The following is a 22,619-nucleotide window of genomic DNA, read 5'->3' as shown; positions in this document are numbered from 1 at the left end:
CTTACAGGGTCACAAAGCATTTCTCAGCAACTCCTGTTAACATCCTGCTGGCTTCACCGAGAGTGAATGACTTTGAAAAGTTCTATGTTAAGATACACAATGTGGACAATCAATAACTAACTGACAATTTTATAATTTGTACTTTCCACCTTCATCTCTCTACTCCTTCATCTCCTTCCATGTAGGGCTCTAGATTTGTTGTGTCTCTTCTCCCAACTCCCTGTGCTCTGCCCAAAAGACACAGTGCAAACTATAAATTAACAGGAGCCACCGAGAGCTTCATACTCTTAGCTAAAAAACAAAAGACATCGTTTCTTTTCTAGGTTTTAAATCATTTAAGTGAGAATAACAAAAATCAAGTCCCACGAGCCACATCCCCAAAGGATCTCTTCTTCCCTTCTATGTCAGCTTCTTTTCCTCGATAACAGAAACAAGGAAAATACAACCAAGGCAGTTAGGCACATTCCCTGGCAGAAGCCCTCTTCCTACAGAAAGACAGCAGGAGGCACCAAGCTCACAGTCAGCCTCCCCTCCACTTCCCACCCACTTCACTTAAACAGTTTCCTAATATCTGTGCTGCTGAAAACCTGTGAATATTAATTAGCAAATTGAAGCATGAAGATCAACCCACAGAGCAGCTGTGTGATCACAGTTAATCGGAACTTAGAGAACAACATTTATATTTGTCAGTACATCAAAGAATAAGCCATGCCAGGCACAGAATCACTCGAAGCAAATCACCATCTGTGCCGACTCAGCACAGGCCCCAACTGGGCCATTTAATCATTACGAGGGCCCAAGGACCAGCACAGCTTTATGAAAAGTCACCCCTTTAAACTAGTACTTATTACAGTTTTAAACAGTGAAGTTTGGTGTCACTTTTTTTTTTTTTTTTTTTTTGAGTTGGAGTCTCACTCTGTCACCCAGGCTGGAGTGCAGTGGAACACTCATGGTCACCGCAGCCTCGACGTGCTGGGCTCAGGGGATCCTTCCACCTCAGCCCTCTAAGTAGCTGGAACCACAGGCTTGTGCCACCATGATCGGCTGACTTTTCGATTTATTGTGGAGACGAGGTCTCACCATGGTGCTCAGGCTGGTCTCGAATGCCTGAGCTCAGGCAATCCTCTTGCTTCCGCCACCCAAAGTGCTGGGATTATGGGCATGAGCTACCACACCTGGCCCGTATAATTTTTAAATTAAACAATACCAAACAAAATAAAATAGTTAACAGTAATATTATATACATCTCTTCTCCAAACTCCCTGCTGTTAATAAACAGCTTCAGCCCTTTGGTGATTTACTTCATATTAGTAAAGAGTTATTTTAATTGGTTAGCACAGTGAAAAACACTAAACATGGATCTAATCTCTAGCTTTATATTTTTATTTCTATCCCAATCTAATATAGTGGCCAAGAAAAGTTTCTAGTTTCAGAAATCATAAAGGGAGATTTCTTTTTCCATTCAGGGACCATGCAAAACACTGTCAAGAGACTAGGTCTGAGAGTTGGAAAGACGGCTCGACTCCCCATCTGCGACCTCAGCACATGATCCTGGGCAAGTCTCAGCACCTGGGTGCACAGGGCCTGCCAGTCAGACAGGAGAACAGTGAGGGGCCCAGCAGATAAGCACACCTCCTCCCTTTCTGCCCTTTCTTCCCTTCTCTGGACAGGCGTCCGATGTCCTGTCCCCCGGGTGCTGTGGCCCTCTAAGCGTGTTGTGCTTCCACAGCGACATGGTCTCAGGGCCTGCTGTTCTGCTCACACCTAATTCTGGAACACCCTGTTTCTCCTTCCTGCTGTCTGCCTTCAGATCTAACAGTGCTTCCAAGGATTCCAACAAGGAATGACAGACAGTGGACATCAAGGGACCTAAAGAAAGAACGGGGCCTCCCAGGCCCAGGGGGCAATGACGCTGACGAAGCAGGAGGCCATGTGCACTGTCCATGCTCCCTGACATCAATCGCTTCTCGTACTCCTATCACGGGGAAACCCTGGCAGCTTATGTGTAACAGGCAGAAAAGTAAGTGATCAGTGTCTGCATTTTAAACACACACGTGTATCTGTCACCAGCAGGTGTAATAAAGACCCATCGGCAGAGAAGGCAGACAGAACACAGGGCAGCTGTTGAAGGAGACAGCTGATTTATACACTTCCTTTAGTTCTATAACCTTCCCTTTATGACACCACACAGCCAACACTGGCTGAGACAGTCCACAAACAGCAAAACGCCCAGGAAGTTACTGCTGGGCTGGAGAAGCAGGCAGGCTGTGCAGCCCCACGTGCAGGAGCCGCTGTGCCACCAAGAAAGGAAACGCCCTCAGCCCACATGTGCTGCACAGGCGGTTTTGCCTCTTCCTTCTCAACCCAGCCAAGAAGTGGCGCAGGCAGGAGACGTCTTTCTGACTGTGCTAAGTGTGACGTCCAAACACTGACCCTGTATCCGGGACCGTACCAGATGTCAGACGTTCCCCCTCAGAGGGGAGACATGCACTCCCCCAGTCATGATCCAGACCCTGCTGGAAAGGCCCTCAACGCTGGCAAGTGAGCGGACTTCCGTGGCACCACGCTTACCCGTTGTGCGTCACCAGGCACTGCCTCAGGCCCAGCTTCCGGAAGATATCCACCACAATCTCCATTGGGGTGTGGTCGGTCACCGTAAATGGGCTCATGTCCAGGATGCTTCGGAGCTTCAGGGGCCTGGGGCTCTCTGCTGGAAGAGATGGTGTGTGCTGCGCAAAACACACCCGGGAACTGCCAACGACACCTTCTTGCTTTTTTCTGGCACTTTCTGAAAAGAGACAGAAGAGACCAGAAATTTTAAACTGATAGATTTTTTAAAATAGGGAACTTGTCTATTCAGAAATTTTTAAAAAATGTTTTTGAGTTGAAAGCTCACTCTCTTGCCCAAGCTGGAGGGCAGTCGCATGCTCACGGTCACTGCAGCCTCGATCTGCTGGGCTCAGGCCATCCTTCCACCTCAGCCTTCCAAGTAGCTGGAACTACAGGCACGCACTACCACACCCAGCTAATTTTTTGCATTACTGTACAGACAAGGTCTCGCCAAGTTGCCCAGGCTGGTCTTGAACTCAAGGGCTCAAGCAATCCTCTTACCTCTGTCTCCCCAAGTGCTGGGATTACAGTCATGAGCCACTGCACCCAGCCCGGAGAAAGGAAATTAATGTATCTTGTGATTTCTGATCCCTTTACTTTTTCCTATCTTCTTCTTTATTTAGCAATTTCTTATCTGAGTTAGAGGCCAGCAATAACAAACTGTCTTCATTTAAATAAAATATTTTTTTGTTAAAAAAGTATTTTTATTGAGCAATTTTCTTTACAGGGCTGAAGCTGTATTCTTGGGGGATAAGGAAGTTTGTCTGGAAGGTGGGATTTTACAACCTGCACTAATTATGAGACCATCATCCGAGGACACCTGCTCAGGCTGAATGTCACCCATCCTGCGCGGCAGGAGCACTGGAGTCCATCCTGCCCGTGACTGGGCTGGGGCTCTGCCCCTGAGGATCAGTGCGCATCTTTGCTTTCCTGATGCTGAAGTTTAACTTTTCAGATGAGTTGTGAACAGCTCAGACAGACTGGAACTACCATCAAGCCCAAGTGCATTCAGACTCATCTCTGGGGCTGGGAAGCTTGCAAAGGCGCTGCTGGTCTCCTTTCTCCCCTGCACGCCTCCAAGCGCTGCCTCCTGCTGCAGGCGTCTCTGAAACGCCGGACAAGAATGGCCAAGGTGGAGACAAGTCCAGAGACATGGGAAGGAGGAAACCCACAGAACGGAGAGAATTTGAAAATAAAATCATCCTTCAGCTTATGTTTCCATTTTGAGTAGCATTCTTCAAAACTGAAGACATGCTACTCAAATACGGTATTTGTTATAGGGAACAGATTTTGAGTTTTGCTATAAAAACATTCAAGCCAAAAAAATAATGAGCATCGGTCCTAAGGTTGGCAGCAGATTTGACTGTGAACACCACACCGCGCAAGGCAGGCCTTCTGGATGGTGGTCCAGCGCATTCGAGGAAGACAGCATGGAGTGAGGGAACCACCAGGCCACCCTAAAGCGTGACCGTGGCAGGGAAGAGAAGGTCCGCTAGCAACCGACATCAGCAACTTCTGAAAAATGCTCATTAAACTGCTTGTGGCTCCTGAGAATGTGGCTAGTGACCTGTGTCTGACCATTCAGTGGTGGAGTGAAACTGCCATGATACATCATTAATGGAGTCAAAGAATAAAAAGATGCAAAATGTGGTATAAACAGAACAAAATGTGGAGGAGGGGAGCAAAAGTCTAAAGTTTTGCATGCAACTATTGTTACCAGAAATATATTGTCAAATCCAGAATATTCTAATTAAAACTGTAATGGATTATGCAAATCACTTCTAACTCTAGCATGAAAGTTAAAAGACAAAACTATTAAAAGTAACTATGGAGCCGGGCTTGGTGGCTCAGCCTGTAATCCCACGCCTTGGGAGGCTGAGGTGAGTGGATTGCCTGAGTCTGCGGGTTCGAGACCCGCCTGGGCAACTTGGCGAGCCCTCATCTCTACAATATATCAAAAAATAAGCCGGGCTTGGTAACGTGCACCTGTAATTCCAGCTACTTGGAAGGCTGAGGCAGAAGGATCGCTGGAGCCCAGCAGATCAAGGCTGCAGTGGGCGGGAGCTGCCACTGCACTCCAGTCTGGGCGACGGAGTGAGACTCCAACTCAAAAAAAAAAAAAGAGTAACTATGGTAGGTTGGTTGTGGTACTCACATACCTGTAGACTCAGTTACTTGGGAAATTGAGGTAGGAGGATCACCTGACCCCAGGAGTTGAAGACCACCCTGGGCAACATAGTGAGACTCTGTCACTAATAAAATAAATAATGACAGCGAAAATAACTTGATACTAAAGGCATGAAATAAAAATATGTGAAGTGTGACATTAAGTAGCATGTATAACATTCTGATTTAAAACTCACCCAATTATAAACCTTAAATACTCATAAAATAACAAATAAATCAATGAAATTATACTGAATGTTTAGATACGCAATTTAATGACAAAACATTTAATTCTGTTTTTAAAAAATTGTTAATTAACTTATTTATTTATTTAACGGAATGCTCCTTTCACACATGAGGTAGCAGAAGTGAACATTCAGTCTCTTTGACTTAAATCTGTCATTTAAAAAAATCACCTTTTATTTGAAAAATGCCAAGGAGAGCCTTTAAAAATGCTTTCATCACAAAAAAGTAGGTAAGGTAATAAATAAGTTAAATATATTGAGTTAATTATTTCACAATAACAGATATCAAAACATCACAATATATAATTTTTCTCCATTAAAAATAAAAAATTAAAAACAAGTATCACTGTATATTAACACAGTGATTTAAACATTTTTAAAAATAGGGTTTTGCTCTGTTGCCCAGGCTGGAGGGAAGTGGCATGATCACAGCTCACTGTAGCCTCCAACTCTGGGCTCAAGCAATGATCCCACCTCAGCTTCCCAAGTAGCTGGAACTACAGGTGTAAGCCACCATGCCTAGTTGAATGCACTATTTTAATGAGAACCATTTATTAAATATTTACTAAGGGCCAGGATATCTGCTAGGTTGTTCGTTCATTTTTTTAAAATATTTTTGATGCTGTTCATTCAAAGGCCTCTGAAATAGAGATCATAATTTTCATTTTCTGATATTACTCAGATATCTAAAGACCCAACACTCCTATTTTAATGATTCTAAATAATCTGATAACTCTCATTTGGGCTTAATATTCTACAAAATTCTGCTTTAGTATCATACAAGCAAACTTACCTAATTTAGCATATTTCAGTGACTTTATATTATAAGACAGCATGGAGAATTTTTTTGTCCTTCAAAAAAAGTATAATCAATCATATGTGAGGTCCGACGTTAAGTTTGCAGACATCCTAGAAAAAGTGCTACATACATCATTGCTGAATATCAAAGTACTCCCCTCGGGAAGGTACATACCGACACCGGTTCCTAGTCTATCTATCAAAGCAATTTTGGAACTCTTTTTCTGGAACGGCCATCAGAGCGGGCATCGTATTACCCTTAATGTCCTGAATGCCATCATATGTCTTCCTTTCAATATTTGCTTTATCTTCAGGTAAAGAAAAAAGTCACAGGGGGCCAGATCAGATGCGTGTGTGTGTGTGTGGGTGGGGGGGGTGTTCCAATAGTTATTTATACAGTGTTGTCAACGTAAGCGTATGGTGGCAAGTTCGTGAACGTAATTGTCACACCTCAACAAATAATGACTACAGCTCTGATGGTCATTCTCCAGAGTTCCAAAACTGCTTTGACAGTTGGTGCATAGATTCCCAAGGTGAGTACTTCGAAAGTGACTGTAGTGATAATCAGCAGTGAGGTATGTAGCATTTTTTCTAGGATGGTTTGTGAACCTAATTGTCAGACCTCTTATATGTTTATAATATATATGATGTAATTTTACTGTACACACACACACATACATGTACACATGTAAAAAATTTAGTGTACAGGTCTGTTTCCCAGTCAAAAATTTAAAACTTTACAAAAATATATGTGGGTTAATATTTAAGGTGTGTTCAAAAAGCCACATAATGTTTCTGAAGACAAGTTGATATTTCACACATGGATAGTGCCCTTATTCCCTTAAACCAATGTTATCTCCTAACCCAATATCCTCTCAAGACAGTGGCAAAACTTTTAAAAATATGTCCACAGAATCAGTAGGATAATGAATGATTCTTAATTTCACCACTTTTTTTTTTTTGAGTCGGAGTCTCACTCTGTCGCCCAGACTGGAGTGCAGTGGCCGCTCCCGGCCACCGCAGCCTCGACCTGCTGGGCTCCGGCGATCCTTCCACCTCAGCCTTCCAAGTAGTTGAACTACAGTGCGCTAGCATGCTCGGCTAATTTTTTGATTTATTGTAGAGATGAGGTCTTGCTGCCCAGGTGGGTCTCAAACCCGCGGGCTCAGGCAATCCACTCACCTCAGCCTCCCAAAGGCGTGGGTTTATAGTCTGAGCCACTGAGCCCGGCCACTTTCTTTATCTATTAAAAAAACTGGCCTTTTCCCTTTAAATTTCTATGTAAATTCCAAACTTCTGACTTTCTTTTCCTTTTCTTTGGCTACTAGAAGAAACCAGAGGATGGGAATCTTAGTGAAATTATTTTCTGACTAGGTTTGGCCATGGTAATGGCTTAGCATTCAAAATGCTTGAACACAGGCAAGTCTGACAGAATACTCTGTTGTTGCATTACCTAAGCTAAATTTGAAAAATCCTTCTGAAACTGTTGCCTTTTCCTAAACTGAACAGGGTGTTCTCTGTAGGATCTTTTTTCTTTCCCCTCTTCTCTCTCTCTCTCTGTCTTGCAAACTAAGAGTTGCCCGTTTGAGTTGAGAAATACTCTATCAAACACTGCCTGCTTTCCCTCTCCAAATGACAAAATAATTATTTTACAACCCTTTGCAATGGCTACAGAGGAAGCTGGAAGGGAGATGTATGCTCCCAAGAATGACCTTTGGGAAAGGCCAAGTGCTTGACACTTCCATTCAGGGTCCTGTACTGAAAACTGAGAGTCACAAGCAATGGTTGGATGTGTCCATCCTTTATCATCCTTGGGGGCTGGGAGAAAGCAATCAGATCGTGTTGAAAGAATTAAAAGTCTTACTGGTCTCCTCATCAACACCACAGGACTACAAGGTAAAGGAAAGATGAATTTTGGAAGAACATAATTGCTTCCTCTGTAGAAGAAGTTTCATTTTTCTCCAAGATTCATAATACGGCTAATATCTTTCAACTGTATTTTCAGGAATGTCGGCATAAAGTACAATAGGACTGATAGGCGTTTTCTTTCTTTTCTTTTCTTTTTTGAGTTGGAAGTCTCACTCTGTCGCCCAGGCTGGAGTGCAGTGGCATGCTCACAGCCACCCCAGCGTCGACCAGCTGGGCTCAGGCGATCCTTCTGCCTCAGCCTTCCAAGTAGCCAGAACTATAGGCACACACTACCACACTCAGCTAATTTTTTAATTTATTGTAGAGATGAGGTCTCACCAAGTTGCCCAGGCTGTTCTCGTCCCTGTGAGCTCCGGTAATCCCCTCACCTCGGCCTTCCAAAGTGCTGGGATTACAGGCTTGAATCACGGAGCCCGGCCCTGATACGTGTTTTCAACCTGGCACTCTATCAGACACAAAGTCTCAGTGATCTTTTTCACTTTAAACTAGATATTATAAATTAATATTGTAAACCTAACTAGGGATTTTCCGTAACTTGCATTCAAATAACCCAACTTTATTACGTATTTAGCTAAGGTCTTATACTACATGCTAATATGAGTAACTAGCTTAACAAGGATTACCTGAGTGGGAAAAAAGAGGATCTGACTCTAATTTCTGATAACAATTCCCAGTCAAAAGAAATCGCTGAGGCGTAAATTCCTTTCCTAGGAACATAAAATAATGTCCCTTTCCCCAAAAACCCAACCAATGAAATTGCATTGCTTTCCTTTTTTCTAGAAATCTATCGTGTGTGTGTGTGTGTGTGTGTGTGTGTGTGTGTGTGTGTGTGTGTATGTGTGTATTTTTAAAAGAGTACCTATTGCAATCGTCAGGTCTCTTCTGAGGGCAAATCCCACTAATCTCTGAGATTCTTTTGACATGATGACAGGAAATCCATTGTAGCTGGTTTCATTAATCATGTTTTCTATATCATCCACTGTCATATTATCCTGTGTCAGGACGGCTAAGGGAGGATCATTTCTTCGGGGTCTCATGACATCAGCAGCCAGGGTGGTGTGGGTGAACTCTTCTTTTGCATCCAAGAAGGGGTATCCGTTTAATCGGATGTGCGCTTCGTAAATTCCTTCCCTTCCGAAGGCATCTCCAACCCATTTACTGGTCATCACTGCAGCCATGAGGGGAACAATGTATTCCAAACCTCCAGTGAGCTCAAAAACAATAACCACCAATGAGACCGTCATCCTTGTCACACCACCTGAAAAAAATCAGAACTACTGGTAAGAAAGGACAGGATCCTGGTTATTGCATGTTACTAGAACTTTGCACAAGGCAATTGAAGACAAAACTGTAAGCAGAACTTAGGACTTAGGGAAAAGCATTATCAAAAATGGACTACTCCTCTCTTAGGACAATAACCACTATTTTTAATAAGATCTAGAGAAACACCCATCCTCTCTGTTTATAATACAGAATGTTAAGATAAGATTTCAAAATCTGTCTATCTCATAAAAAACCAAAGCTGATCAACCAACAATTCTGCTGTGTTGGTATACCCTGCAGCAAATACATAATCTCACTCTCATAAAAGTTTATTCTGATTCTTCAGGAATGTGAGGTATATCACTGTTATCTTGTTTGCTACCCATTTACAATATATACGAGGTCCAACACTAAGTCTGCAAACTCATCCTAGAAAAAGTGCTACATACCTCATTGCTGAGTATCACTACGGTCACCTTTGAAGTACTCCCCTTGAGATGCTCTGCCCTGACAGTGGCACCTGCTCCATTCATCAAAGCCATTTTGTAACTCTCTTTCTGGAATGGCCTTCAGAGCCATCATCGTATTACCTGTGATGTCCTGAATGTCATCAAATGTATTCTTTTCAGTATTTCCTTCATCTTCAGGTAAAGAAAAAAGTCAGGTGAGCAGGCAGGATGTTCCAATAATTTGTACAGGGCTGCCAAGGTAAGTGCACGATGGCAAGTTTGCAAACTTAATTGTCACACTGGAACAAGTAACAATGACGGCTCTGATGTCCATTCCAGAAAGGGAATTCCAAAGCTGCTCCGACAGGCAGACCAGGCACTGGCCTAGGTGCGTAGCTTCCCAAGGGATGCACTTTGGAGGTGACTGTAGTGAGACTGGGCAATGGGGTATAGAGTGCTTTTTCTAGGGTAGTTCGCAACCCTAACTGTTGGACCTTATACACATATACACATTCACATACGAATATGGGATACTAGCACATTTCCCTCCTCTAAGTGTTTTCAAGATGAGCAAAGTGTTTTGGTGCCTTGTGATTTACACTAGTGATGTAACGTGCACTCAAAATAGACTCATCCGTCCGATCCCTAAGTCATCGTGCTCACCTGCCATCTCCATGGTGATGTCTCCCTAACCCACACCCTCCTATTTACTGTTGCCCTTGTCCCCTGTCTCAAGTTAGGCATCCATATCTTTCTGCTGGTTTTGTCTCATCTTCCAACTGCAAAGACTTCGGATGACCTGCTGTCACAGAACACACCATGCACTTAAAACCACAGTTCTCTTCTTTCCCAAATGACTCCCCTTCCAAACTTCCCTGACTCCACCAGGCGCCATGTTCTTTCTAATAGCCTAGGCAGCCACTCTTGGGTCATCCCTTTACTTATTCCACAGCTAGACTGCAGCAAGTCCAACCTGATTTCACCTGTAAAATCTGCCTACAGGTCTCCCTAATATTCTCACTGTTACCAACCTAGTTCAGGTCCTCAAGACTTCGTTCCTTAATTTTATCTTTTTGTTTTCTGTTTTTAAAGATTGGAAGTCTTGCTACCTTGCCCAGGCTGCCTTAAACTCCTGGGTTCATGAAATCCCTAGCTTGAGCCTCCCCAATAGCCGGAATTATGGACATACACCACCATGCCCACTGTTCCTAAACTTTGATACTGTTTAATCCTGCGTCCTTACTCCAGGCTCCATTCCCTTCACCCCCTCTGTGAGCCGTCTCCATGTTCACCCTCCCAAGTCTACTTTCCCCGTGCTGCTCCTCTGCTCAAAGTCCTCCAGGGCATGCCAACTCAAGCTGTAATAAGCTCACTCTTCCTTTTCGTACATTAACCTGAAAGTAGAAGGGAAAAGAACCTGTTGTACATGGCGTGTCTACCCTATGCCAGGCATGTCCTCATCCGTTCACAAGGGCTTTTCTTTCAAACTAGCCACTGACTTCACCACACACTCTGCTGGCTGGCAGCCTGACATGCATGTGAACTCATATAATCCTCAAAGCAATCACAGGAGATTAACTGGTGTTATCTCATCTATGTTTCGTAGACGAAAAATAAGAAATGAAAGGAACTTCCCCCAAGTCATTAAGTTCAAGATGGCAAAGCCAGGCTGCCACAAATCTGGCCAATTCCAAATATAAACCCATCCTGAACAACTGACTTCCGTGTCTTTTTACAATCTGCTGCTTCTCCCCAGTCTGGCCTCCTTTCCCAAAAGCTCTCCACTGGAGTCTGCTTCCTCTAAGCCCCTGGATGCCAGCCTACCATCCCAGTCGTCTTCCCATGCCACCTCAAGTCATTTTTTTTTTGAGTCGGAGTCTTACTCCGTCGACTAAGCTAGAGTGCAGTGGCATTCTCATGGCCACGCCAGTGTCGACCCACTGGGCTCTGGCAATCCTTCCACCTCAGCCTGCCAAGTAGCCAGAACTATAGGCGTGTGCTACCATGCCGGGCTGATTTTACTTATTTATTTGTTTGTTTATTGTAGAGATGAGGTCTCACCAAGTTGTCCAGGCTGTTCTCGAACCCATGGGCTCAGGCAATCCACTCACCTTGGCCTCCCAAAGTGTTGGGATTATAGGCTTGAGTCACCGCGGCTGGCCCTCAAGTCATCTATTCTTAAATGTACAAGTCCCTAGCTGTGCGCAGTGGCTCATGCCTGTAATTCCAGCCCCTTGGGAGGCAGAGGCAAGAAGACTGCCTGAACCCATGGGTTTGATACCAGCCTGGGCAACAGAGCCAGACCTCATCTCTACAATGCATAAAAAAATTAGCCGGACATGGTGGCACGTGCCTGTAGTTCCAAGTACTTGGAAGGCTGAGGCGGAAGGATTGCGGGAGCCCAGTAGCTTGAGGCTGTGGGGGTTGTAATCATGCTACTGCACTACAGCCAGGGTGACAGAGTAAGATTGCAACTCAAAAAAGAAAAAGAAAAAAGAGAAAAACAGACGCGTTCTGGAAACAAACGCTCATGCTCTACCGGCACTGACTCTAGCTCTGCCCGCCCCGACGTCGAGCAGTGCTCTGGACTCAGCGCGGAGGGCGTCACCGGGCCGGCTCCGCCTGCCCGTCTCCGGCGCGCGCCTGCTCCTTGCTTCACTCGTCCTGTCCCATTACTCGCGGTAGCCAGTCCGGTGCTAAAACGAAGGGGAGCTTCCTACATACTTGCTACTTTGTGACGGTCGCTTCTGAAGACCAATCACACAAAGACAGTCAAGAGGCTATTCTTGTGCATTAGAACAGAAGTTTAGCTAACGCTTTAAATACAAACAGAGCTATTCTTCATGCCCCCAGAACAGTGAACGCAAGTACTCAAGGCGGATACTTTGCTTTTTTCAGTAACACAGACAGTTACCGGCTTCTCATTCTGCTGTGCCTGCACCGTCGATGGGGCAGGACCGGCAAACCACCTTCGGCCACGGCGGGCCGACACCGCGGCGCTGCGGGGCGCACAGCCTCGCGGCTCGCGCTGCCCTGCGGAGGCGGCCCCTTGGCGGTTCCGCGCCCGCGCTCCAGCCCCGCCCCCGCCCGGGGTGCTCCTGCCCACCCCCCGCGAGGCCGCGCCCACCCACGCCGACGGCATTACCCAGGCACGCGGCGGCCCCGACCATGGCGTAGAGGCCAGGAGTGATGCAGTCCGCCCCGACCTCGCACCACTCCTTGAAGATGAACCAGTCGTGGTGGTAGTAGGCCAGCTGCTCCACGGCGATGCCCACGATCCTTCCCGCGATCGCGCCGATGGCCATGCTGGGGATGAACAAGCCCGAGGGCACCTGCGGAGACAGGACTGCGCTGGGCCCAGGGCCTCACGCCTCAGGCTGCAGGCCCAAGCCTGTGTTGCCACGTGACTCTGTGCAGTTACCAAGCAACAAACCGCTCTCGGCCAGAGGGAGTTCCTCTGCGGCCAGCAAGGCTTTAGCTCAGGAGTGCCCGAATGCCAGTCCCTAACGAGATCTTCATCAGCCCGGCGCGAAATGAAAGAGGAGAAAGGGCAGTATATATAGTTGAAAACATTTCCCATAAAACTGGATCAGTTCAGCCTGAAGCACTGCACTCGACTTCAAGACCATGTTGCCCGTACATTTACAGAAGGCTGGAGAGGAGCTGCTCCTCCTGGTGAGAGGTGTGTGACGCGGCTATCTGACCGCACACCCAACTTGGGCAGGCCTCTCACTGTGCTGGGCTTTGCCTGACCGGCTCTCACAAGACCCTGCTTCAAGTATGTCACTCAGCACCACCTGTCCAACAGCCTGTGTTCACTTCACGTCTGCATCACATTTCGGTAATTATCACAATATTTCAAACGTTCTCTCTTTTACTACATCTGTTAAGGTGATCTGCGCCCAGCACCTTGGATGGTCCTACTGTAGTTGCTCCAGGGCACCATGAGCTGCCCCCGTGTAAGACAGAGAACTCAGCAAGTGCTGCGTGTGTCCCGAGGGCTCCACTGACTGGCCCTGGCCACCCCCACCCTCCCCCACTCCTCAGGTCTCCCTCCTCTCTGGGTACAGCAACATTACATTAGGCCAGTTAATAACCCTACAGTGGCTTCTAAGTGAAAAGAAGAGTCACACATCTCTCACTTTAAGTAAAACTCCAGACGTGATTGAGTTTGGCAAGGAAGGATATCAGAGCCGAGAGACGCTGAAAGCCAGACCTCTCGTGCAAAGCAGCCAAACTGTGAATGCAAAGGAAAAGTTACTGAAGAAAATGGAAAGTGCTACTCCAGTTAACACATGAACGACAAGAAAGTGAAACGATATTACTGCTGAGAGAGAACGTCTCAGTGGTCTGGAGAGAAGATCAAACCAGCTGTGACGTTCCCTTAAGCCAAAGCCCCACCCAGAGCAAGGCCTCAGCTCTATTCCATTCTATGAAGGCTCAGAGAGGCGAGGAGCCTCCGGGAGAAACACGATCCACGGAGTTTCGAGAAAGAAGCATCTCTGTAACATGCAAGTGCAAGGCGAAGAAGCAAGTGCTGGTGGAGAAGCTGGAGCAAGTTCTCCAGAAACTCTAGGTAGAGTATCGATAAAAGTGACTACACGAGACACCACATATTCAGTGTGCACAACGCAGCCTTCTACTGGAAGAAGATGCCACCTAGGACTTTCATAGCTTGAGAGGAAAAGTCAATGCCTGGCTTCGAAGCTTCAGGCTGACACTCTTGTTAGGGGCTGATGCAGAAGGACCCAAGTTGAAGCCAATGGTAAATTCTGAAAATCCTACAGCCCTTAAGAAATATGCTCACTCTACTCTGCCTATACTCTAGAAATGGGACAACAAAGTGTAAGTTTCAACATGTCTGCTTACATCATGGCGTACTATTTTAAGCCCACTATTAAAACCTACTCTTCAAGAAAAAAATACTTTCAAAATGTGACTGCTCATTGGCAATGCACTGGTCACCCAGGAGCTCTGGTGGACAATTTTCAGAAATGAATGCTGCTTTCTTTCCAGTACACAACATCCGTTCTGCAGCCCACAGATCAAGAAGTCATTTCAACCTTTAAGCCTTAGTGAAGAAATACATTTCATGACACAATAGCTGCCACAGACAGTGATTCCTGTGATGGATTTGGGAAAAGATTTGCTGTTCTTGATGTCATTAAGAACATTCGTATTGCCTGAGCCCGCAGGTTCGAGACCCGCCTGGGCAGCGAGACCTCATCTCTACAATAAATCAAAAAATCAGCCAGGCGTGGTAGCGTGCGCCTGTAGTTCCAGCTACTTGGAAGGCTAAGGCGGAAGGATTGCCGAAGCCCAGCAGGTCGAGGCTGCGGTGGCCGGGAGCGGCCACTGCACTCCAGTCTGGGCGACAGAGTGAGACTCCAACTCAAAAAAAAAAAAAAGAACATTCGTTATTCAAGGAAAGAGGTCAAAATATCAACACTGACAGGAGTTTGGAAGAAGCTAATCTTCCAATCCTCATGAGTGACTTTGAGGGGCTTGAGACTTCAGTGGTGGAAGTCTCCGCAGACGTGATGGAAACAGCAAGAGAAGGGAAATTAGAAGTGGAGCCTGAAGGTGTGACTGGGTTGCTGCACTCTCACGAGGAAGCTCGAATGGATGAGGAGTGGCATCTTACGGGCGAGCAAAGAATGCGGTTTCTTCAGATGGGATCGACTCCAGGCTAAGATGCTGTGAACGGTGTGGAAATGACAAAGAACAGTGTATAAACTTAGTTGATAAAAAGCAGCAGCAGGCTTAAGAGGACTGATTCCAATTTTGAAAGACATGCTACCATGGGTAAAGTGCCATCAAACAGCATACATCTTCTGCGAAAGGAAGAGTCAACGGATGCAGCAAACTTTATTGTTGTATCATTTTAAGAAGTTGCCACAACCACCCCGACCTTTGGCAGCCAACGCCCTGATCAGTCAGCAGCATCAACATCGAGACAGCAAGATTACCACTCACAACTCACTGAGGGCTCAGACCATTGTGAGCACTTTTTAGCAATCAAGTATTTTTAAACTAAGGTATGCACATTTTTATTGTGGTGGTCTGAAACAGAACTCACAATATCTCTGAGGTGTGGCCGTATAAGTGAATTAATTAAAAGGAGAAAAATACGATTTGATTAAATGTCATGAGGATAACAGGAATGATGCACACCGTCAGCAAGATCACTTAAAGATTCCTGAAAAACGAACAGCTATGAACTGTCCTGGACACGAAACAGAGGGAGCGCCCAGAAGAATGGCACACTTGAGTCTATCATACAATGGGGGGGGAGAGAGAGAGAGAGAGAGCGCGACTGACCCATCTATCCTAGAGCCCTGGTGTCCCAGTGCAGGTGCTACGAAGGCGTCTGGAGATGACCAGCCCCGGCCAGTTTCGATACCAGCAGTGTGAAAGGCCATAAGCACAACATGCCCAGCTGAGCCTTCCCCAAACTGCTGGCTCAATAGCAAAACCAAAGTAAGTAGTTCCCTTAAGCTGCCAACTTTGGGGATAACTTGTTACACAGCAACAAATAACATGCTCAACAACACAGGCTAAGGAATTATCTTTCTCATTACTTAAAATTAAACCCCAAAGGCAACATTCTTCTGACTATGAAACAACCTTAAGAGGAAGGTCCGGTGCCATCCCCCGTATAAGTTCTGAACACGTCAAGATGAGTGAACACCACTGGCACGTGGCCCTCACCTTGATACCAAAGGTGAACACCGTCATTATGATCTTAAACATGAGCGCCAGGCACAGCTGCCATATCGCGGAATACACGCCGATGCCGGCAGGCCGGTCAGGAATGTCGTCGACGATCTTACTGGCGTTCATGTCGTTTCTGTAGTCACAAAGAGAAGAGGACTCCAGGGGCCCACAGTCTGTGAAGAGCTCTTTAATCAGCTCACTGGTGTTCAGCCGGGTGTATGGGTTGGGGAAGGCTACCACGGCAGTAATGGCCGCAACAATAATGACCTCAAGGACGGGGTACTTCCCAAACTTGGTGGACTTGCGTCGACGACACCAGGCAATGTTTGCCCTTATGAAAAAGGCTCCCCAAAGCCCTCCAAACACCCCTAGGAGAATGAAAGGAAACAGTTCAAAAAGGTACCACGGTGTGTGATACTCCACGTAAAAAAGGACCAGACGGCTGTTTCCAAATGGATTGATGGATCTCAACACAAACGCAGCCACTAAAGCAGCAAAAAATGATCTCCATAAAGTTTTGAGAGGAAAGTAATAGCTAACCTAAAAAAAGAAAAGGAAGAGTAAAGTTAATGCTATAATTTTATAAAATGTTTCTGATATATTACAAGGGGGAACCCCCCCAAAAAAATTTTTTATTAAAATAATTGTGTATTTATTCTTTTTTTTTTTGGAGTCTCACTCCGTCGCCCAGACTGGAGTGCAGTGGCCGCTTCCGGCCACCGCAGCCTCGACCTGCTGGGCTCCGGCGATCCTTCCGCCTCAGCCTTCAAAGTTGCCGGAACTACAGGCACACGCTACCACGCCCGGCTGATTTTTTGATTTCTTGTAGAGATGAGGTCTCGCTGCCCAGGCGGGTCTTGAACCCGCAGGCTCAGGCAATCCACTCACCTCAGCCTCCCAAAGGCGCGGGATGACAGGCTGAGCCACCGAGCCCGGCTGTGTATTTATTCTTATATGTTTAAACTTCAGTTGCCTTCAAAGTACTCTCTGTCTGATGCAATCCACCTATCGAGATGCTTTTTCCACTGCCATTTTTTGCTTCACCTCTTCTACACTGGCAAAATGTTTCCATGTAAGGACTTTTCTTCAATCAAGGGAACCAAAAAAGTTGCTCAGGGTGAGATGGGTAAAGAGGGAGGGTAGGGCACAGATTCAGGCTGTTTTGGGCCAAAAACTGAATACTCAGCATGGTGTGGGTAGGTTGTTTGTATTAATTACGCATCATGAAATGGGCAAACGCACTGAAAGAATCTCCAGAAAAAATTCACTGAAGCCAAGCGCAGCCTCTTACAACAACACTAGGAGGTACACCGATGACAATGGGTTCCTAGAACACATATCTAGTGGAGGAAGCTTGTATTACCCGCTCTCCAAAAGATAAATCTGTGTTTTTTTAGGGTTCCCCCTGTATAACTTGAATGGTGAAGCTCTAAATTTTGCTACAGTTAGAACTTATAATTGATGGATTTTACTGTAATAAGAAAAATATTGGTGTTTTATCTTCTTCTTCAATGGTGATCATTACAAATTCACAATATCAATTGATCATAAATGTGTAATAATTATTTAGAACACCTAGCAGCATTGTTTTATTTTCAAAATGAATTTCACATCCAATTCCATCATGGTACTTAAATGTACTATCACCAATTTCTGTTAGCTTAAAAATATGTATTTAATTTGCCTCTTCTACATTAAAAGATGAAGAAAGAACACCAACAACTGGGAGAAATAAGTAAATTTAAAAACACTCCCGTCACATGTTTGTGTAAATGTGTAAAAAATCTTAAGCACGAGTGAGAAAACAAAAACAAAATTATTCACTGAAATGACTAATGCTCTTTCCTAAAACATCAATAACTATCAGAAATAATCACAAAAACTTCAAAACACAACTAGAAATTGATTAAAAAATTTAAAAACAAAGGTTATTATTAGTCAATAGGGATAGATTGTTTTAGATGTCTTCTAAGTTCAATTCAAATTTTCTTTTAAATATTTCAACAAAATCAATTTAAATTTTAAGTAATTACTACTATTTATGCACAAATAATAGTTAAAAATACTTTTCTCCAGCTATGAAACATGTATAGCACTTACTTTTTAATGTAAGAATCAGCAAAAAACAACTTTGTAAAAACGCATCTGGAAACTTAAAAAGAAAGTCCGTATAGCTATCACAGCAGCCCTAAAGCAGACATGTGCCAACATGAGTTTGTGACGGCAACATGTGATCTGCCTGCTGTATTCTTCACCTACCTCCTCCAGGCTGAAGAGGACTCCTCCGATGGGTGCGCCAAAAGCCACAGAGACACCCGCGGCTGAGGCTGCGGACAGCACCTGGAGAGAGGGCGTGGCTTACTACACAGCTCCACACAAACACCCCAAAGAGCCAAAGAGAGCTCCTCCAGTCACCTGGCTGCCTAAGCACCCAGTCTGACTTTCATACCCACTTTTCCCGCCTTCCCAAGCCAAAGGTGAGTATCCGTTGTTATTTTTTTTTGAGTAGGAGTCCCACTCTGTCGCCGTGTGGAATGATCACAGCTCACAGCAGCCTTGACTTCCTGAGCTGAGGTGATCCTCCAACCTCAGCCTCCCAAGTAGCTGGACTACAGGTGTGCGCCACCACATCCAGCTAATTTTTTGATTTTTTTTTGGTAGAGATGAAGTCTCTCTATGTTGCCCGGGCTAGTCTTAAACTCCTGGACTCAAGTGATCCTCCCGCCTCAGCCTCCCAAAGTGCAGGGATTGCAGGCGTGGGCAGGGTAATCCATTTCTTCTAATGAGACCTTTCTCTCTCCTGCTCTAACTGAAGGGTCATTCATACATTCACCACTCAGTCAAAAGTGTCTGTGCCAGATACACTAATGTGAGCAGCATGTAGAAAGAAGGCAGCAACACACAGAGTGCAAGATGTGTCTGTGCAGTCACCAGGGGAGAGCAGAAACTGGTTTGGGTGGTGACTGTGTAGTTATTTTTAGATGAGATACTACTACTTCAGATTTTAGAGCTAACAGCTCTATTCTAAACCTTCGCAAGACATCTAGGAGCTGAGCACCTGGTGAGCTCCCTGTATCCTCACAGCTCCAGCCTCTAAAATTACTGCCCTGTCAGTACAAGGAACCTCACTCTGGAAGCGTGGGCAACAATCCTCAAGGCACAGGCAGGCAGCCAGCCAGAACTTGCACTGGAGGAGGAGCCGCCCATGAGCCGCTTTCGGGCCTTCCCCAGTTCCTTGGTCGACCACCAGCTCAGGCCAACCTCCCCCAGCAGGAAACTGGCCTCACAACCTCCCCAAGAATTATTTCTAACTAGGCTTCTGGAGTCCACACTCCTTCACTACGTTAGCCCAGCAAACATCCAAGGCTACCTAATACATTTCCTAAGTGGTCCATTTTTCTATTTCTGCAAGAGAAGTTAGAAATAATAAAAAGCAGCCGGGCTCGGTGGCTCAGCCTGTCATCCCGTACCTTTGGGAGGCTGAGGTGAGTGGATGGCCTGAGCCCGCGGGTTCCAGACCCGCCCGGGCAGCGAGACCTCATCTCTACAGTAAATCAAAAAATCAGCCAGGCGTGGTAGCGTGTGACTGTAATTCCGGCTACTCGGAAGGCTGAGGTGGAAGGATTGCCGGAGCCCAGCAGGTGGAGGCTGCAGTGGCCAGGAGCGGCCACTGTACTACAGTCTGGGCGACCGAGTGAGACTCCAACAACAACAAAAAAAGAAAGAATAAAAAGCAAGATGCCAGAGGTTAAGAGCATGAACTCCACTGTTAAACTGCTGTGCTGAAATCCTGGCTCTACTACTGACCCAGCTGTATGTCTGCGGGTAAGTAACTCCACCTCCATGTGCCTCAGTTTCCCTTCTCCAAAATCGGACAGTGATTGAGTAAATACAGATAGAAGATTCATTGAGTAAAAACAGATAAAGTGCTTAGAATATTGCCTGACACCCAGTAAGTGCTTTATAAAAGTTTGGTAGGTTAAAAAGAAATAAATGCTTGTTTTCATTAAATTATACTTTAGAATGTAGACTCCAGTTATTTGGTGGAGGAAAGGGAGCAAATTTAACTTCCTATTTTTTTCCAACAATAGGATTGCAAACAACATATTTAGCTGAATATTCTGATTCTACATTTAATAAAATAGAATTTTACAATTATGCTAACACCCATGTAGTCGTAACTCATACACACATTTTAATCTGTTTCCTAAGTATTTAAGAAGCATTTAATTTAAAAAGGTCAAGAGAACGGGCATAAAAAAGAAAGCTAAAACACTTAGAATTCTTGCTACTTATATACCCTAAAGTGACACATAACAATGTCATAAACATTAACTGATCAACACAGTGCCTACCTAAAATTTAGGTAAATCTAACTTATATAACATTTTCTCATAAATTATATTTTGTGAACTTGTAACGAATACATTAAAATATATATTTTTCAAGATTAGAAAAATATAGTTTACTTAGAAATTAAATTAGAAAGAAAGAGAAAAAGAGAAGATTCACCTCCCCAAGGTAGGGTAGGGGGACAAAGCAGGAAACATGGCCTGGTCATAGCTCAAAGAGCACATGGCCATACCATAGCTTAGCAAGGCAAGGGCAGCGATGTTCTGGCAATGGCCTAAAATCTTAAAGAAATGAAATCGGCAGACAAATGTCCTGTCTCTATCTCTAACTTGCCCTGCTACAGTATGTTTTTTTTTGTTGCTGTTGTTTTTTGAGTTGGAGTCTCACTCTGTCACCCAGGTTGCAGCACAGTGGCATGCTCACGGCCACTGCAGTCTTGATCTGCTGGGCTCAGGTGATCCTTCTGCCTCAGCTTTCCAAGTAGCTGGAACTATAGGCGTCTGTCACCATGCACAGCTAATTTTTTGGTTTATTGTAGAGATGAGGTCTCGCCAAGTTGCCTAGGCTGGTCTTGAACCCCTGTGGCTCAGGCAATCCTCTCACCTCCGCCTTACAAAAAGCTGGGATTACAGGCGTGAGCTACTGTGCCTGGCTTGTTTTGATTTTAACACACATATTTATACCCACACAGTTGTAGGCAGAGTAAAATGTATTTTAATCCACATTCCACCACTAACTAGCTATGTGATCTTGGGCCCTAGTTAGCCGTCTTGAGCCCCAGTTGCCTAATCTGTAAATGAGGATAGCAGAGCCATGGTGCTAGAATTATTGTGAAATTAAATTTTAAAATACAAGTACTGAGCCCAAGGATTCAAGACCAGCCCGGGCAACTGGGCGAGACCTCATCTCTACAATAAATTTAAAAAATTAGCCAGGCATGGTGGTGAGCACCTGTAGTTCCAGCTACTTGGAAGGCTGAGGCAGAAGGTTCCCCAGAGCCCAGCAGGTCGAAGTTGCAGTGGCCGGGAGCGTGCCCCTGCACTCCAGCCTGGACGACGGAGTGAGACTCTCACTCAAAAAAAAAAAAAAAGGCAAGTAAAGCACCTGCCACAGCAGTACCAGATATACAGCAGGAACCGATAACCCTAGCGGCTTTGTTCTATAGTGAAGTATTGGAATCACAACTGTTCACAGACGCGACTCTGATGAGCTCAAGTATTCCACTTGTGGAATGGCTCCTGCCAGTGCAAGGAGAATACTAACATTTAATAAATTTAATAAAGCTAACATTTAAATGTACTAGAATTACTTCAACTGATGAATTAAATAGTTTGATAAAATAGTCTCCTTCTTTTGTTATAGTATGTAAAACAATAACATCAAAACACCAGGGTGAAAAGGCCTTGTGCTAGAGGCAGAAACCTCTGAGTTTTCAGTATTTAATGAGATGTAACAAAATAATACCTTAAGGACCCAAAGATCTCTGTACAGCGAGGGCTGCAGATGTAGACTGGGAAAACAGGAAGGGACTGGGTTCCCCATGTCTAGAGCTAACTTAAGGCATTCAAGAGACTCAATCCCCAGGGCAATCCTGAAGCATCAGAGAAAATCTATAATACACACGAAGTGTAAAGGTCTTCTAGAAGATCTTAGGCTGACCTAAAGAAACAGTCAAGAAAATTGCCTTACACAGTAGAATAAACAGGATTCCCTGACCGGGCTCGGTGGCTCAGCCTGTAATACCAGCGATTTGGAAGGCTGAGGCAAGCGGATTGCCTAAGCCTGCGGGTCTGAGACCCACCCGGGCAACTTGGTGAGACCTCATCTTTACAATAAATAAAAAATTAGCCGGGTATGGTAGTGCACGCCTGTAGTTTCGGCTACTTGGAAGGCTGAGGCAGAAGGATCGCCGGTTGAGGCTGTGGTGGCCAGGAGCATGCCACTGCACTCCAGTCTGGGTGGCAGAGTGAGACTCCAATTCAAAAAAAAAAAAGGATTCCCTGTAACCCTTCTTAATGTGAATTTTTATTTATTTATTTTTTATTTTGAGTTGGAGTCTCATTCTGTCGCCCAGACTGGAGTGCAGTGG

At 45.1% G+C, this 22,619-nt stretch overlaps 1 protein-coding gene across 5 annotated transcripts in view; it reads right to left on the bottom strand.

Moving 5' to 3' along the window:
• Positions 1-22,619, bottom strand: part of CLCN3 (chloride voltage-gated channel 3) — an 84,872-nt gene that overhangs the window by 5,421 nt on the left and 56,832 nt on the right. For 4 of the 5 annotated variants that reach the window (XM_008051084.2, XM_008051082.2, XM_021709117.1 and 1 more), the window contains exons 7-11: positions 18,437-18,517; positions 16,172-16,717; positions 12,606-12,792; positions 8,608-9,006; positions 2,572-2,788 (exon numbers count right to left, since the gene is read on the bottom strand). In XM_008051084.2, the coding sequence (XP_008049275.1) occupies positions 2,572-2,788; positions 8,608-9,006; positions 12,606-12,792; positions 16,172-16,717; positions 18,437-18,517 (1,430 nt within the window). The remainder of the gene's footprint in view (positions 1-2,571; positions 2,789-8,607; positions 9,007-12,605; positions 12,793-16,171; positions 16,718-18,436; positions 18,518-22,619) is intronic. The other variant, XM_021709118.1, reaches the window with a different exon arrangement.

This window comes from Carlito syrichta, unplaced genomic scaffold (genome assembly GCF_000164805.1).
Source record: "Carlito syrichta isolate Samal-C Ts95f unplaced genomic scaffold, Tarsius_syrichta-2.0.1 Scaffold160329, whole genome shotgun sequence".
Taxonomy (NCBI): Eukaryota; Metazoa; Chordata; class Mammalia; order Primates; family Tarsiidae; genus Carlito; species Carlito syrichta.
This window is presented reverse-complemented; position numbering and strand designations above follow the sequence as displayed.